This window comes from Scyliorhinus canicula, chromosome 9 (genome assembly GCF_902713615.1).
Source record: "Scyliorhinus canicula chromosome 9, sScyCan1.1, whole genome shotgun sequence".
Taxonomy (NCBI): Eukaryota; Metazoa; Chordata; class Chondrichthyes; order Carcharhiniformes; family Scyliorhinidae; genus Scyliorhinus; species Scyliorhinus canicula.
The window spans coordinates 142,339,875-142,356,942 of NC_052154.1; the positions used below are offsets into that span (position 1 = coordinate 142,339,875).

At 46.2% G+C, this 17,068-nt stretch overlaps 1 protein-coding gene across 6 annotated transcripts in view; it reads left to right on the forward strand.

The window, feature by feature from the left end:
* The window catches only part of abcc8 (ATP-binding cassette, sub-family C (CFTR/MRP), member 8), a 362,311-nt gene that overhangs the window by 135,545 nt on the left and 209,698 nt on the right, over positions 1–17,068 (forward strand). For all 6 annotated transcript variants that reach the window (XM_038807799.1, XM_038807798.1, XM_038807800.1 and 3 more), the window contains one exon: positions 6,961–7,116. In XM_038807799.1, coding sequence (XP_038663727.1) covers positions 6,961–7,116 — 156 coding nt within the window. The remainder of the gene's footprint in view (positions 1–6,960; positions 7,117–17,068) is intronic.

Sequence of the window (17,068 nt, forward strand, 5' to 3'; positions counted from 1 at the left end):
TCTCTACTCCCATAATGCTGCACTAAGGTTACAAAAGCTTTCTTTGGTGGTGGTGCAGAGGATTGAGCTGAGCCTGTGGCTGCCATAGGCACAGACAAGTTGTAGCGATGTGGGGGCCATTTCTAGCTTCCATCTTCATTATCCTCGGTCATCCAAAACAGGGGTATGCTGGGAAATGGGCCACCATGGACTGACTTTGAGCCCCTGCGTGAGGTTATTCAGGGGGGCACATGACAAGTCAAAGATTCAAAGTTAAGAATAGGCCCCCCACTCCTCTCTACTCCCATATATTTAGATCTAGATACATGGACTAACCACCAGCAGACAAAAAGTCCCACATTTGGAGGCCATATATATGTTGCAAGCTTCTGAAGTCAGCAAAAAAAAGGAAAAAGACTTGGGACAGGATTTAACAACCGAAACTATCACTGTGAAACTGGCCCAAGATGCAGTGGGTTGCCCCATAAGCTGTTTATGCTCGGAGGAGCATTAAATGACTCAGGGCAAAATGACCACCCCTCAGAGAGCTACTGGTTAGTCTGAATAGCCGGCATGCTCTCTGGTCCCAACAGGGGCACTGGATGGGCCACCACTGGGACTGCATCCAGTCCTGGAGAAGAATAGCCAGGAACCAAATGACATGTAAGTTTTGGGTTTGTTCTCAGTGGGGCCAACGGAAGAGATCCTGGGGAGGACTATATTGGGGGCAGGGCAGGGGGAAGGGAGTTGTGTGGTGTGCACAGGCCAGTGATGGAGGGAGCAGCAGGTGTTGTGCAAACTTTGGAAGCGACTCTGATCAGAAAGGAAGGATTTCAAAGAGGCACCTTCTCCTTTCCCGCCCGAGGCTCAAGCAGGTTACCTGCCAGGTATCCCACCCATCACCAACCTCCATCACCAGCCGAAGTGACCCTAAAGGGCCATTAATTGGCACTTAAGGCCTTCAGTTGGGTGCAGGATCTGAGGCCTATACCACCATCTGATAAATCACAGCCAAGTCAGGGGCAGGCAGGCAGGTGGCATCTTCAGCAGTGCAGTGCACCCTCAAAATGCACTGGAGTGTCAGCTTTGATTTTGCTCAACTGTCTGAGCAGAGCTTGAACCCACAACCTTCAACCTAGAGACAAATATACCACCAACTGAGCCATTGTTGACACATCTGTATTTAAGTTTTCTGCCTCTCCCTTTGGTAATTGCAGGGCTTGCTCTGGGCCTGACCGGAACTATATTAACACCTCAAGGCAGAAATTCCCACACTTTTGACCCCATATGGGGGCAGGAGAATTACCATCTCAAACTTTGTGACTGAGTGAAGGAATCCCTATCTCGTGCACAGAGACTAATTTTGTCACAAAAATGTTCTGCATTTCTCTTCACCTTCTGGGTGGGATTTACCAAGCAACGCACAGCGGCCCGCCATTGGGGTCTTCTGGTCCTGCCGTTGTGAAAGGGGTTTCCCGTTAAATACACCCCTCACCACCGGGAAACCCGTGACAGGTACGACCGGAAGATCCTGTCAACGTGAACGGCCAGAAAATCTGACCGTCTGTCTGTGAATCTCCCGACTGAAGTCACTGCAAGCAATCACTGAATAGGCACCTGGAGGATGAAATCTCTGTCCTGCTCATTTATACATGTTCAAAGTGAAATACCAAGGTGCTGTCTCCTGATTTGTTAGTTTTCTAGTTTTTCCATCGAGTAATTACAGAGGGGACAAGCCATGGGGCTTCATAAACCAATTCTTGCAGGGCAGACCTTGATTCCCTCCTAATTACTAAGTTTAGATGAAAAATAAAGCTGTTTATTGAGTCGCAGAAACATATGAGTCACAAGCTCTACTCAGGTTAAGTAGAAATCGAGACTTGAAAGGAACATTGAGGCAGCAATAAAAAGTAATTTAAGCTAGATAACTGGGAGTGTGGATTGGATTGGAATGGATTTGATTTATTGCCATGTGTACCGCGGTACAGTGAAAAGTATTGTCCTGCGTACAGTCCAGACAGAAAATACATGAAAAAAAACATAGGACATTCATAAATACCCAATGTTACTACATAGACACAGGCATCGGGTGAAGCATACAGAGTGCAGTACTACTCAGTAGAAAAGATGTGTGATGGGATCATACCAGTCCATAAGAGAGTCATTCAGGTAACAGCTGGGAAGAAGCTGTTTTGGAATCTGTTTGTGAGTGTTCTCAGACTTTTGTATCTCCTGCCCGATAGAAAAAGTTGGAAGAGTGAATAACCCAGGTGGGAGGGGTCTTTGATTATGCTGCCCACTTTCCCAAGGCAGTGGGAGGTGTAGGCAGAGTCAATGGATGGGAGGCGGGTTTGTGTGATGGACTGGGATGTTCACGACTCTGTTATTTCTCATTGTTATGGGCCGCGCAGTTGCCATACGAGGCTGTGATGCAGCCAGATAGAATGTTTTCTATGGTGCATCCATAAAAATTGGTGAGTCAATGTGGACATGTCAAATTCCCTTAGTATCCTGAGGAAGTATAGGCTTGTGTTGTGCTTTCTTGGTCATAGCGTTGCCATGGATGGACCAGGACATATTGTTGGTGATGTGCACACCCAGGAATTTGAAGCTGTCAACCATCTTCACCTCGGCACCATTGATGCAGACGGGAGTGTGTACGATACTTCGCTTCATGAAGTCATTGACCAGCTCTTTAGTTTTGCTGACATTGAAGGAGAGATTGTTGTCGTTGCACCCGGAGGTGTTAACCTGTGGAGGTGATGGGGAGGCGATTGTTGTGGGGGAAGGTGTAAAAAAATAGCTTCTAGAAGGACAAATTGTTGTGTAAAAGCTAGTTGATTGGTAACTTTAGTCATGATAACGCAGAGACACATACGTACCGGAGACTAGGAAAAAGCAGACACTGGCAGATTTGAGAGGACGTAAATCCATATGAAGGTAGAATTACAGGAACACTGGAAACATGGGACATAAAATGCCAGAGCAACAAATAATATACAATTTAACAGACTGTCTCTGTAACGTGTTGGAAGCTTTTCGATCTCTTTAAGTTTGTCAAACGCCAGCCAATAAATCGCTGACAATGACATAGACATCCTTGCTTTTGAAAGAGAATGCTATAAAGGCAGTCAGGCATGAAAAGACTTCAAGAAGGATGGAATACAGGAGAAAGGATTTAGAAAATTAACTATAAATCAAGCAAAAGAACCGGCTGACGTTGAGTGGTGTTGTATGTTTATTAGTTATATTTTATTCAAAAGAAGTTGAATTGATAGAAATACGTGAGTATATCTGTAACTGTTGTTCTGTATGTTTACTGATTGGCAAATAAGATAGCTTAACAAATAATATCAAGCCTGAATGAGTCAACTCCCATAACAAATAAAACACAGACTTTTCCATAATTATCATGCCACTGAGTCTATGAAGATATCTGCAGTAGACTCAAATTAGTAAGATGGGTAATTGAAGTTATTAGACGGGAATGTCAGTCAGCTTATATAATGAGCAGCCAATTTACTACCTCCTGTTTAGTTGAATTTTACTTCATGCTCTCTCACGTTATGTGTAACTTGCAGCCTATGGCCAAGAGTCAGAAATAAAGCTAGAGATATTAAACTTCACTGTGATATAAAGTGTCTTGATTAAGCTAATTGATGAACTAGTGTAAACTGTCTCCTAGCTACTCCTTACTCAGAGCCTTGTGTTTATCCAAAGATCTATCCTTGACCCTCCCCTCGCATTTTATGTCAAATGCCAAACCCAATGACATAATTTAAAACATTGCATCAGTATCCACATGTGCAGACAACACCCAGTTCTACCTCATCACCAGTTCTCCCAACCCGTACACTGCCTCTAAATTCATCGCACAGCTCGTCTGGCAGCCATGATGTGGAGATGCCGGCATTGGTTAAAGTCCAACAGGTTTGTTTCGAATCACTAGCTTTCAGAGCGCATCTCCTTCCTCAGGATTCGAAACAAACATATTGGACTTTAACCTGGTGTTGCAAGACTTCTTACCTCGGCTGACATCCAGTAGTGGATGAGAAAAAATTACCTCCAACTAAATATTGTAAAGATTGAAGCTATTGCATTCACTCCCTATTAAAACCCCTGTTCTGACCCATCCCTCCACCTGGCAACTGTCAAGAGCTGAATCAGATTGTTCGCAATCTTGGTGTCATATTTGACCCCGTGCCACATATCTTCACCATGATTAAGACTGTTTACTTCCACCTTTATAATATTACCCAATTTAATTCCTGCCTCTGCGCATCTCTGGAAACCCTCATCCTCGCCTTTATTACATCTTGACTATTCCAATGCTGCCTAGTCTACCTCTCATGTTATAGCTTCATAAATTGAGGTCATCCACAACTTTATTGTTTATATCCCAATTAACAGCAAGTCTGATTCCCCCATCACACCTTGGGTATGCTGTCCTACTCTGGCCAGGATTCTCCATTCCCCGCCTGTGCGATCAGGAATCCTGATTCGGGGGTGGGGGGTTGGAACATTGCCTGAAAAACAATATTGGTGCTGGCCGTAGCACACAGATCGTCCCACGCCAGCGGGAAAATGCTAATTAATGGTTAACATGTTGATGCATGCAATTAACAAGCTGGAAGCCCAAATCTCTCCCTCATCGTGAAGCTCTGACCCCCACACTGGGAAGTGCACTAGTCAGGGTTTGGCCCAAGATTGGCGAAGCGCAGCCCTGGCATGGTGGAGCCCTCGGGGAGTCATTGGGCTCAGGCCATTGATAATGTGCCCCGTAGAGGATGGGGTCCACAAGGTCCTAGGGGTTAGTTGGGTGGGTGAGGGCTTAATCACTTGGCAGGGTGATCTCAGGAAGCTGTCTGCTGAACAGCTGAAGAGCAGTCTAGACAATCCAGGGAAGAATTAAAGCAAAAACACTTTCCCTTTCCTAACATATGCCCCCTCAGGTGAATACCTTTAAAATAGCAGCTGTTACAAGTGTCAGAGGCTTCTTGAAAAGTCCACAACACCTGAAAAGGCTTCAAATCCCCTGAAACCCTCAGAAACGCAAAACATCCATTCAATTTCATAGAGCAATATCGTTGACTAACCTGTGATTGACAGTTTAATGGTTCAGACACAGCTGCTTGGGAGATTGTTTATTTATCTTTCCCTTTATGCTTGAATCCATCTCAAGTAATCTGCTTTGATGCTAACCACAATGTTTATAAATACTCTTACTATGATTGGCAGCTCCTCACCATTCAAAGTAGCAAAGTGCTTTCACTTCTTTCATAACAGCAGGAAGCACTTAGCAGCCTTGACAGATGTCACCCACATCTGCACAAAAATAAACTCCCACCATTCTGCCAAGGAAACAAAACACCCCACAAGCAACAGTGTGACCCTCCCTCCCCCCACAAGCATCTCGGCTCTCCCCCCTCACAGGCATTGGAGCACTCCTTCAACCCAACCACACAAGCAATTGGGCATTTTCCCCTCACCAGGGTACTCCCGACCCCACCCCACTACACAAGCATCGGGCACACCCCTCACAGGCAGAAGGGCGTACACCCCTCCCCCCACCCCACAAGCATTTGGACATCCCCCCACCCACCCCTACCACACATTAAAAGAACAACTCATGTACCTTGAGCAGATTGTTCAACCTCCCCTCGACTTCCTCCGTTAAAACCAGAAGTGGTCAGTTGAATTCCTGGTTCGGATTTTTAACTTTTTAACCTCAACCCAAACCCAACTATTTTGGGGGTTAAAATTACTCCCTGTAGGGCAGCATAGTGGCACAGTGGTTAGCATTGCTGCCTCATGGCGCTGAGGTTCCAGGTTCGATCCCGGCTCTGGGTCACCGTTCGTGTGGAATTTGCACATTCTGCCCACAACCCAAACGATGTGCAGCATAGGTGGATTGGCGATGCTAAATTGCACTTTAATTGGGAAGAAAAATGAATTGGGTACTTTAAATTCAAAAATAAAATTACTCCCTGTATTTCTGTTCAGATGTACGTTTGTCTGCAATTTGGATGAACCTGTATTGACGGTCTTGGTCGTATAGAATTAAATTTGTTTAATTGATGATGAATAAATGCAACAGGAAAATGAAGGGGGTGTTTCACTCCTCGAAATAAATTATCATTCTCCGATGTTAGAAGTTACTGAAATTCTTTCTAGAGTGTGAGAAACGAAGGGACCGATTTTAGCTTGGCTCACCAGGTGGGAACAGGGCAATGGCAGCATCAGCATTGCCTAATGTCCCATTCCCAATCCGATTTCCCTCACCACAATGTTGCCAAGGCCCTTTACAAGGTTAGTTCAATAGTCTTGACTGAATCAAACGTGAGTCTCATTAAGTTATGCCAGTCAGGTTTCTGTGAAATACGTAGGATCCTGATGACAATATTAAGATACACACAAGTAGAACGTGCGCTCCACACATCTGTTTGGAATTGTGAGCAGCCTGACCAGTAGTTTTTAAAGAGCCACAAGAGGCCATTCTCAAAATAACCCAGGAAATAGCAATTTTTCTTGAGCAGAGCCAGTATTGGCAGGTGTACCCATTTAACATAAAACGCTAGCTGCTGCTGACCTTCCTATACTTATGTCCTCTTCACATGGTCAGAATATTGGCTGGTCAATTTCTAGTCACTCTCGAACCAATGAGCTGCAGCAAGATACCCATAATTCACCAGTGGAATGGAAATGTGTCGCTGTGACTGTAACCGTTCTCAACAATTACACTTCATCAGAGAGACCAAACCTTGTGAGGCTGAAACTCCTAACATTTTCATTAAATAAAATTTATTTGAGTTCATATATTCTATTTGTTTATGGTTTACTGTCACTTCAAATTCTGAGCTTATACAGCGACTATTACTTAGATTCACTCGGTTCAAAAGTTGAAAATAAACGAAAACATTAACTGAGGAATTGTCCTGATGGTTTCTCACATCAACTGCATTTATTTTTTTTAAATTTCAGACAAAGATCTACAATAAGATTCTTCGTTTGTCAACCTCAAATATGTCCATGGGGGAGATGACCGTTGGACAGATCTGCAATCTGATCGCCATAGATACAAACCAGTTGATGTGGTTTTTCTTTCTTTCTCCAAATCTGTGGGCCATGCCTGTGCAGGTAATAACATGGTACATATATGTTAAATCTCCATAGTCACAGACATTCCAACTTTAGTGATGGTTGTGTAGATAGTTGACATCAAGCAGAGCATTGGAAAGATTGTAGACTTACCTGAAATTGAGTATAACCTGCATAAACTAAGTGTATGTATATTCCTCCTAAACCCACTGGCCCCGAGAGACTAAAGCCCTCTCGTGTCCTCCCAGTGTACCTTTAACAGGAGTCAGCCAGTGTACCTTTAACAGAGGTCAGAATGAATATACCAAATGCCTCGCCTACATTGTAATTCCTGCGTGACGTCCCAAGCGGCTGGGCCTTTACCTCCTCATGAGGCGATGAGGGGAACTGAAAACAGTAACAGATTATGTTCTCACACTTCTGTCCTTTTATGCTGTATATTGTGCCAGTGTTGGACTGGGGTGGGCAGAAGTCTTACAACACCAGGTTAAAGTCCAACAGGTTTATTTGGAATCACTAGCTTTCCGGAGTGTAGCTCCTCCATCAGGTGAGTCACCTGATGAAGGTGCTACGCTCCGAAAGCTAGTAATTCCACATAAACTTGTTGGAATTAGCCTGCTATTCTGTCCTTTCAGTCAGCGAAGTCAACAGCTGTTGCACCTGAGGAAACCAGGTGTACCTAGCTGCTAAATAGCAGAAGAAAATCCTGGACGTTCAGACCCGCATTGATGATTTTTTAAAACATCTTTGCATGTGACCCTCTTACAAAGCACGGTTGCTGGAGATATCTTCTGAATGACGAAGCCCAACATCTCTCCACCAGGTCAAATATACCAATTTCCTTACTGAAACCGGTTGTGGATCTTGGAAAAGCATATTTCAAGTGGTGGAACTCAAAATTGTGAGTTAAAGCCCACTTCAGGACTTGAGCACAGAATATACAATGGAACATCTGAATTAGTGCTTCATTATTAAGGCTCATAGGGCTGCAAATCCCCCCCCCCCCCCCCGCCATTATGACTGTTCTTCGGAGATATTCGTCTCATTTGCTATGTACAAATCCATTGCCACATCTATCTTCTTAACAACAGAAGCTGCACTTCACAAAGTGATTTATTAGTGTTATAGTTCTATGGGATATCACAACTGTGATAACATATGAATGCTTCAAAAAGGTAAGTCCTTCATGCTTTGTTTCATTCTTTCTCTTGAGTTTTGGGTAACAAATGGCACAGGCACGATAATATTACTGCTTTCTGTGGGGAGCACACACATGTTGGAAGAATTCTAAATCTGAACAAGGGTCACTTCATGGAACACTAAAGTATCCCAGGCTTGGATTTTAACAGGGGAAAGTATCACAGGTGAGAGCGTGGAAGAGGAAAAGGGTTAGGGAGGTTCAGCTGGGAAACCCGAGTTCCTTATCCATCTGATGTGGAGTTCAAATCCAGTGTGTATCTTTTACACTTAGAACATAGAACATAGAACAGTACAGCACAGAACAGGCGCTTCGGCCCTCGATGTTGTGCCGAGCAATGATCACCCCACTCAAACCCACGTATCCACCCTATACCCATAACCCAACAACCCCCCCTTAACCTTACATTTTAGGACACTACGGACAATTTAGCCTGGCCAATCCACCTAACCCGCACATCTTTGGACTGTGGGAGGAAACCGGAGCACCCGGAGGAAACCCACGCACACACGGGGAGGACGTGCAAACTCCACACAGACAGTGACCCAGCCGGGAACCGAACCTGGGACCCTGGAGCTGTGAAGCATTTATGCTAACCACCATGCTACCGTGCTGCACTTGTCAGGTTCCCTGTCTGATTGGCTGGTTTGGTTTCTAGTCAGGAAAAGTGGACTCTGGGGCAGGCTGCAGGAGCTCCATGACTGGTGGGGGGGGGGGGGGGGGGGGGGGGGGGGGGGTTCCACATCTCGACTTTGGAATAGATTTATGATTGGAGGGCCAGGGAGGAAGCACCCTTGCTCCTCCTGGCCTACAAGAAGTTCTTTAATGGCACTTAAATTTTTCTCTGCAACTGTCATCCCTTCCTTTCAGCTGCGGAGATTTCCAAGATCTGAGAAACCTGGCCAGCCATTGTAAATCCAGTGAAACAGATTAAATCAGGGCTGCCAGTCTTGGTAAAGTTGTTTGGTATAACAGAACTTGAGTGTTGCTGAAAAAAGGTGCATGTCGAAACTTTTCATCTTGCACTCGTCAGGAAAATTCGCAAGAATAGCAAATGTAAAGTGGACAACAATTTACACCATGTGAAAAGAGAGTGCTGATTAGTTGGGAGATGGACACTAATTGGGAGATGTGTTGCCATGGAGAATGCAACAGTTAACTGATGACTGACAGTTAACTTCAAAGCTTTGTTTAAATTCAAACCAGGCAGGTTGACTCTGATTGGTGAAGACCTTGCCCTGGGGAATGAACCAGAGGTTCCTGTCTCCTTATTTTGCCACACTATGAGCCAAACTGATAATCTCGAATTGGATGTCAGCGTAATTCTGAGAACACTTTGGATTATTTAGCAAATGTTTTCCCATTGCAGAATCATTATATGAACAATACAAATTGTTGTGGGTATTCTGAAAATGAATTTAAATAAAACATATATTTTTGATAATAGATCTAGGACGCAGTTTTACACTCCGCACCCCGCGCCCATCTTGGCAGTTCTGAGGGATATGGTGGGGCAGAAGTTGACCCTCTGGGATCCCACCTGCCTGACCCAGCCACAATTTTACAATGAGGCGAGTAGGGTCTCATGGGAAGCTTTCCCATGCCCCTATTAAGGTCCTCAAGTGACCACTCAATCTAAAAGCCCTTTCAAATTTGGGGTGGCCTCCACTCAGGGACCTGGGAACTCTGCCCCGCCCCCCCTACCTGGCTTGCCCTACCCCACTGGACCCCTGGTACTTATCTGAAGTGTGGTCTCAGGACTTAAATTCAAGCATGGCATTGCAATACCTCTTCCAGCCACTGCAGCACTGTGCCTGGGAGGGCTGGAGAGATAGCAGACGCTCAGATTGGCCAACAGCTCTCCAAGGGCGGGCTTTAGTCCAAAAGGTAGATGGAAGTCCAGTCTGCTGCTAATCAATGCTCAATTGAGCATAAAATGACAGCAGACCTGTCGATTAGGCAGGGATGTGTTTCCCCACAGATTATTAGGAAGGTGGGTGCCGAGCACTCGCCACCTCTGGACCCGCGGCCACCTTCTCCCCAGCACCTCGGACATTCTGTCTGCGAATCCATGGCAGGACCCCCTCAGCTTCGACCATGCCCAGAACATGTTAACGTGATTCGCGGGCCCCCCTGCGTACCACCCACACCTATCCTCTACCCCCTCAAAAAACCTACTCAACATGCTACCGTCATATGTGCCATCTCAACTATTTTAAACTGAATGAGGCTTAACCTCACACACGATGGGGACGCATTTATCCTCCTGAGGGCGTCAGGCCACGTCCCGGGGCCTCCACCTCCCCTCCCAGCTCCTCCTCCTTTTTATGTTTTATGTCCCCCACCAGGGCCCCCTCCCAGTCCATCAACTCCTTGTAGACCTCGGACTTGTTCCCCTGCCCTAGCTCATCCTTCGTCATTACCTTATCCTGCAACCACAGGGACAGCAGCTCAGGAAAGGACGGCACCTCTCTCTTTACAAAATCCTGAACCTGCAGGTGCCTGAAACCGTTCCCCCTGGGCAGCTCGTACTCTTCCTCCAGGTCCTCCAACTTCACAAATTTGCCCCCTATGAACAGAGCACCAAAATTGCTCGATCACTGCCTGCCGCTACCCCTGAAACCTCGCATCTAACCTCCCCCCGGCGCAAAACTATGCTTGTCGCTGACGGGTGCCCACACCGAGGAACTTTCCAGTCCCAAATGCTGCCTCCACTGCCCCCACACCTTTAAGCTGACACCACCACTGGGCTCATAGAGTACCTGGCCAGTGAGAACAGCAAAGGGGCAGTAAAGAAAGCCCTTAATCTTGTTCCCCTACTCGAAGCTGCCTCCATCCGCCCCCACGCCTACACCTCCCCTCAGATCCATTTCCTGACCATGGCGATGTTTGCCACCCAGTAGTAGTTCATCATATTCAGCAATGCTAGTCCCCTCCCCCTCGCCTCCTTTCCTCCACTCTAGGAAGGCCCTCCTGACCCATGGGTTTTCATGGGCCACACAAACCCAGATATAAGCGCATTACTCTTTTTGAAAAACGACTTCGGGACGAAGATTGGAAGGTTCTGAAACAAACAGAAACCATGGCAGCAGCGTCATTTTTCCTGTCTGCACCCGCCCTGCCAGAGACAGCAGCAGCACGTCCACCTCTTATATAACAACAGGGCCGCTGCCTGAACCCAAACCGCCCCAGCACCTCCAACAGATACATCCACTCCACCCGATCAAAGGCCTTCTCCACGTTCATCGCCACCACCCCCAGCCCCTCTGAAAGCATCATAATAACATTGAGCAGCATCCTCACATTTGCCAACAACTGTCTCCCATTAACAAAACCAGTTTGGTCCTCACCTATCACCCCAGGACACAGTCCTCAATTCACGAGGCCAACACATTCGCCACAACTCGACATCTACGTTCAGTAACCACACGGGGCGGTACGCCCCACACTGCTCTGGATCCGTGTCCCTCTTCAATATCAGGGAGATAGAAGCCCACAAAAATGTACTGGGGAGTTTCCCCCTCTCCCTTGGCTTATTAAAAGCCCTCACCAGCGGTGTCACCAGGTCCACCCCAAACTTTTTATAGAACTCCACCGGACTCGTATAACCACCTATAAAATGCCTCAAAAACACAATTAACATCATCCTACCCTTATCGTCCTTTACTCTGCCAATCTCCCTTGCTGCCTCTTGTTTCCTGAGCTGGTGGGCTAGCATCCTGCTCGCCTTCTCCCTGTACTCATATACTGCCCCTCTGGCCCTCCATAACTGCCCCACTTTCCCTTAGAAATTAACCCAAACTCCATCTGGAGCTTCTGCCTATCCTTCAACAACCCTGCCTCTGGGGCCTCCAAATACCTCCTATCCATCCTCAGGATCTCATCTACTAACCTTGCCCTCTCCACCCTCTCTGCTTTCTCCCTATGCACCCGAATTGAGATGAACTATCCCCTCTAACCATTAGCACCTCCCACAACGTGGTGGCCATGAACTCCTCCACGTTGTTTAACTCCACGTATCCCCTCCCCTGGTCCAATTGCAAATCCACCCAGACACTTCACCAACCTCGACCGGTCCAAACTCGGCTCTGTAACCATATTAAAATCTTACCTCCCCCCCCATGATTAACCGGTGCGAGTCCAAGTGTGGAATCTTCTCCAGCTCCCGCCTCATGAAATCTACATCATCCCAATTTGGGGCATAATCATTTACCAGGACCACAAGCAACACCTCCAGCTTCCCACTCACCATTGCGAACCTCCCCCACCGCCCATTCCCCCACCCCCCGAGTCTGCCACAATATTCCCCACCTTGAATGCCACCCACTTGTTCACCAACACCGCCACTCTCCTCGTCGACATACCCAGTCCCGAGTGGAACACATGCCCACCCATCCTTTCCACAATCTTATCTGGTTCCCTTTCTTTAAGTGCGTCTCCTGCAGGAAGGCCACGTCCATCTTCAAACTCCTCGTGCGCGCGAACACACATGACCGTTTGACCGGCCCATTCAGCTCCCTCACATTCCACGTGACCAACCTGGCCGGGGGGGGGGGGGGGGGGGGGGTGGGGGCACGGGGGCCTCCCCCTTCCCTGCCGATCAGCCATTGCCGTTTTTGGGCCAGCCCCCGACCTGTGTCACATGACCCTCCAGGGCCGCCCTCGAATGTCCACCGTCATCACTCCTTGGGTGAACTCAGTTAACGCTGTAATGGAATTTTGCAATGTCCTTGGGCTCCCTTCAGACCTTTTGAGACCAATGGGCACCACAAGGTAGAAATTGTTTTATTGGTGACAGGAAGGATATCACATTCTCACTTGATGGGCAGCACGGTAGCACAAGTGGATAACACTGTGACTTCACAGCGGCAGGTCCCAGGTTCGATTCCTCGCTGGGCAGTCTCTGTGCGGAGTTTGGACGTTCTCCCCGTGTCTTCGTGGGTTTCCTCCGGGTGCTCCAATTTCCTCCCACAGTCCAAAGACGTGCAGGTTAGGTGGATTGGTCATGATAAATTGCCCTTAGTGACCAAAAAGGTTAGGAGGGGTTATTGGGTTACGTGGATAGGGTGGAAGTGAGGGCTTAAGTGGGTCGGTCCAGACTCAATGGGCCAAATGGCCTCCTTCTGCACTCTATGTTCTATAATGCTCAGGTTTTTAGTTTGATAGAAGCAGTTATTTTGTGGAGCTCACCTCAGAAGACACCTGTTGAGAATTGGTCATGTTTGAACATTGGAAAGCCCAATGGCATTTCACTGATTTTGATCAAATATGTCGAAGAAGGTAAGCTGTACGATTTTCACCAGGGAGTACCATTTGTCTTTATAGCCTCCGCATTGGGGTTTGAGAGTACCACAGTACTATAAATTCCTTCACATTTTGCATGCAAACATACACCACAAATTTCCCGGCAACAAAGTCACTGGGAAAATCCCTGAAGTTAAAGTATGTAGATACCCAGCGGCTGAATCCAAAAGATTGCAAAGAAAGTGTATATATACAGAAACAATCCTCTATTTTGCTGCATTTACAATACAGTTTCACTACAAGTGAGGGTAGTGCCTTTAGTTGCAGTGGTGTTATAAACAACGTGCTATTAATACTTCATGTGTCATTATTGTTTATCTTGAGCAATGTGTTTGGCCTGCTCTCCGGATGCAAACCAGTCATGTGTTTTTACATTGCTTCCAGAAACCATCCCACAGTCAACAAATTCCAGACCAGCTTATTGTAAATAGAAGATGATTCAATTCACAAAACAAGGCTTTTTTGAATGATGTAATCAAACTTCCCCATTTTACCTGTTCACTTAACCTGATTTCTCAGCTTTCAATGGTGACAAGGCAAAAGTATACCTTAATGTGTTTCCTCTTTCCAGCACCAACACCTTACTCAGTTACTTAACTGATTAAATTCTGACCTAGTGTATACCAACTAGCTGAAGATGGAACCAAACATCAAAATTTCTGTTTGTTTCTGCTTATTTGTTTAAATTTTGCTGACATTTTCCTGAGCCCTTTGAACGTTATTAATTGATCTGACAGTTGTGGAAATGCACCTCTTCCCCTCTAACCACTGATTAATTATCACAAATGTTTCACTGCACAAGAATGGCCATCCCGCTGAATGCTTCCCGTGCCGCCTTAACAGGCGGATTTGGATCAGAATGAGAGTTTGGCACCAATCTGGAATCTTGCAGAATAGTTACAAGACAATGAGAATGATTGATGCACGTTTACAGGCTCCTGTCAGATTTGCCACACGTGCTTTCATTGTCTGCTGTTGTGTTTGAATCCTCAAAGGACAAAGAGATGTACCCATGTCAGCACTGCCATGCCTGCACAAGCTGCAGCAATATCATGAATCAGGATAGTGAGTTATGAGTAGTTGTCCTAACTGTTGAGGTGCGCAGTCATTCTCTGTTTTACTCCTCTGGTCATTTTCTGAGATTGAGGACGGATTCTCCGGCCTCCCAGCCGTGTGTTTCTCAGTCCCGGGAGGCAACACGCCGTTCACTGGCAGCAGGATTCTCAGCTCCTGCTGCTGACAATGAAAATTCGCATTGAAGCCTCCCCACGCTGCTGGGAAACCCGCAGGCGGGGGTGGGTTTCCGGCAGACCAATAAATCCCGCCGACAGAGCACGGCCGGAGAATTCCAGCCCTCTTGTTTGACACAGCGGCCATGAATGTGGCAGTAGGCAGTTAACAAGCTCCTGACCTCTGTTAAGACTATTTTCGACATTGTAATAGGAGAGGCCAACTATTCCATTCTGGCTCTGTCCCGAGGTTGCTAAAATGCCAAACTTTCATTTCTTATCTCTTCATTGCAGTCATAGACCCAAACTTAAGATTGGGTGGTGGGGATATGAAAGAAAAGTTGACCTTGAGATAATACAAAGATAGATACGGTGCAGAAAGAGGCCATTCAGTCCATGGTGTTTTCCCCAGCCAAAAAAGAGAAAAAATAAACTAGCCGCTAATTTTAATCCCATTTTTCAGCACGTGGACCATAGTCTTGCCGATCACAGCACTTTAGATGCAGAACCAGGTACTTTTTAAATAACTTGAGGGTTTCAACCTCAACCACCAATTTAGGCAGTGACTTCCAGACGCCCACCACCTTCTTGGTGAAATAGTCTTTCCTCATGTCCCCTCTAATCCTTCTACCAATTACCTAAAATCTATGCCCCCTGGTATTGACGCCTCAGCTAACAAGTCTTTCCTGTTTGCCTGTCGAGGCCCCTCATTATTTTGTACACCTCAATCAGGTCACCCCTTAGAAAACAACTGTAGCCTATCCAATCTCTCCTCATAACTCCAATTTTGAAGCCCTGGCAACATTCCTGTAAATCTCCTCTGCATTCTCTCCAAAGCAATGATGTCCTTCCTGTAATGTGGTGGTGACCAGAACAGTACACAAAACTCCAGCTATGCCTAACCAGAATGTTACACAGTTCCATTATTATACGCCTGTTTTTGTATTCAATACCTCGCCCAATCAAGGAAAGCATTCACTATGGATTTTCAACCACCTTGTCTGCTTGTCCCGCCACCTTCAAGGAACTATGGGCAATGTGTCTCACTCCTCAACCCCTCGCAATGCCTTCCCATTTATTGAGTATTCCCTTGCTTTGTTTGCCCCCTCCAAATGTATTACCTCACACTTTACTGGATTGAATTCCATTTGCCACATCTCTGCCTACTCATTCTGGAGAAGACAGCTATCCTCTTCACTTTCAACTACACCGCCAATTTCTTTGTTGATCTAAGGGGCATAATGGGAGCTTGGTGCTCTAGTTAACTTGTGCTGCAACTGATTTGATGCCAGAATGACCAACGGGATAAGATATACCATTCTCCAGCCCAAACACCACAATGGAAACAAAAATTCACTCAAACACTAGAATGGTGAAGAAGAAAGTTGGCAGAGCAACATTCGCTCACCTGTACAAATTTCAAGAGACTTGTATTGCACGATGTCCGCTTCCTATGTGTTTTCAAGAAATTCAGGGAACTATCTTGTCCTCGGCACAGGTCTATCACTGGCTTGCAAATGAGTTGATAAAAGCCACTTGCCTAATTTTCCTTAAAAGGTATTCCAGTGCAGGGCATCCAGTGAAAAATGGGGACTGTGCCCTGTACTGGGATTCCTATCAACCAAAATGGAAACCCAAAAATTGTCCAATAGTTTTGAATGCTAACTCCACCCCAACACCAAGATGTTTGAATGCAGTTGCTGCCTTCTGTTTGGTGATCTTCATTAGCAGCCAAAAGGTCCTAATTTTAGAGCCCCAATAAACTGCAGGTTAAATGGTTAATTGTTCCAAAATCTGGACAGCAGCAGTGTACTTCGGATTTGCTGTCTCTGCATAGCACATAAGGGGCCAGGAAATTCAGCTTATCCATACGCCACACAGAATTTCATATTTTTAAAAGCTAAAAATGTTTTAAACCAAACATCTCTGATTTCTATCTTTATCATTATCCGACTCCACGTCCATCTAGCTGATCCGTTGCTGAAATTCTCCCCTATGCCTTTGCTACCTGTATATATGACTATTGCAATGGTCTCCTGGCTACAATCCACCTTCTACGCTCGTTAAATATGGTGTCATCCATATCTCTGTTGCCCATTTCCTAATTCACATCAAGTACTGGTCACTCATCACTCACCTATGCTCACTGATTTACAATGGCTCCTTCATCAGCAACCCCTTGCTTTTAAAATTGTCCACCTCCCCACGCCCCCCCCCCCCCCCCCCCCCCACCTTCCCCCAAGTCCATCTATGTAACCTC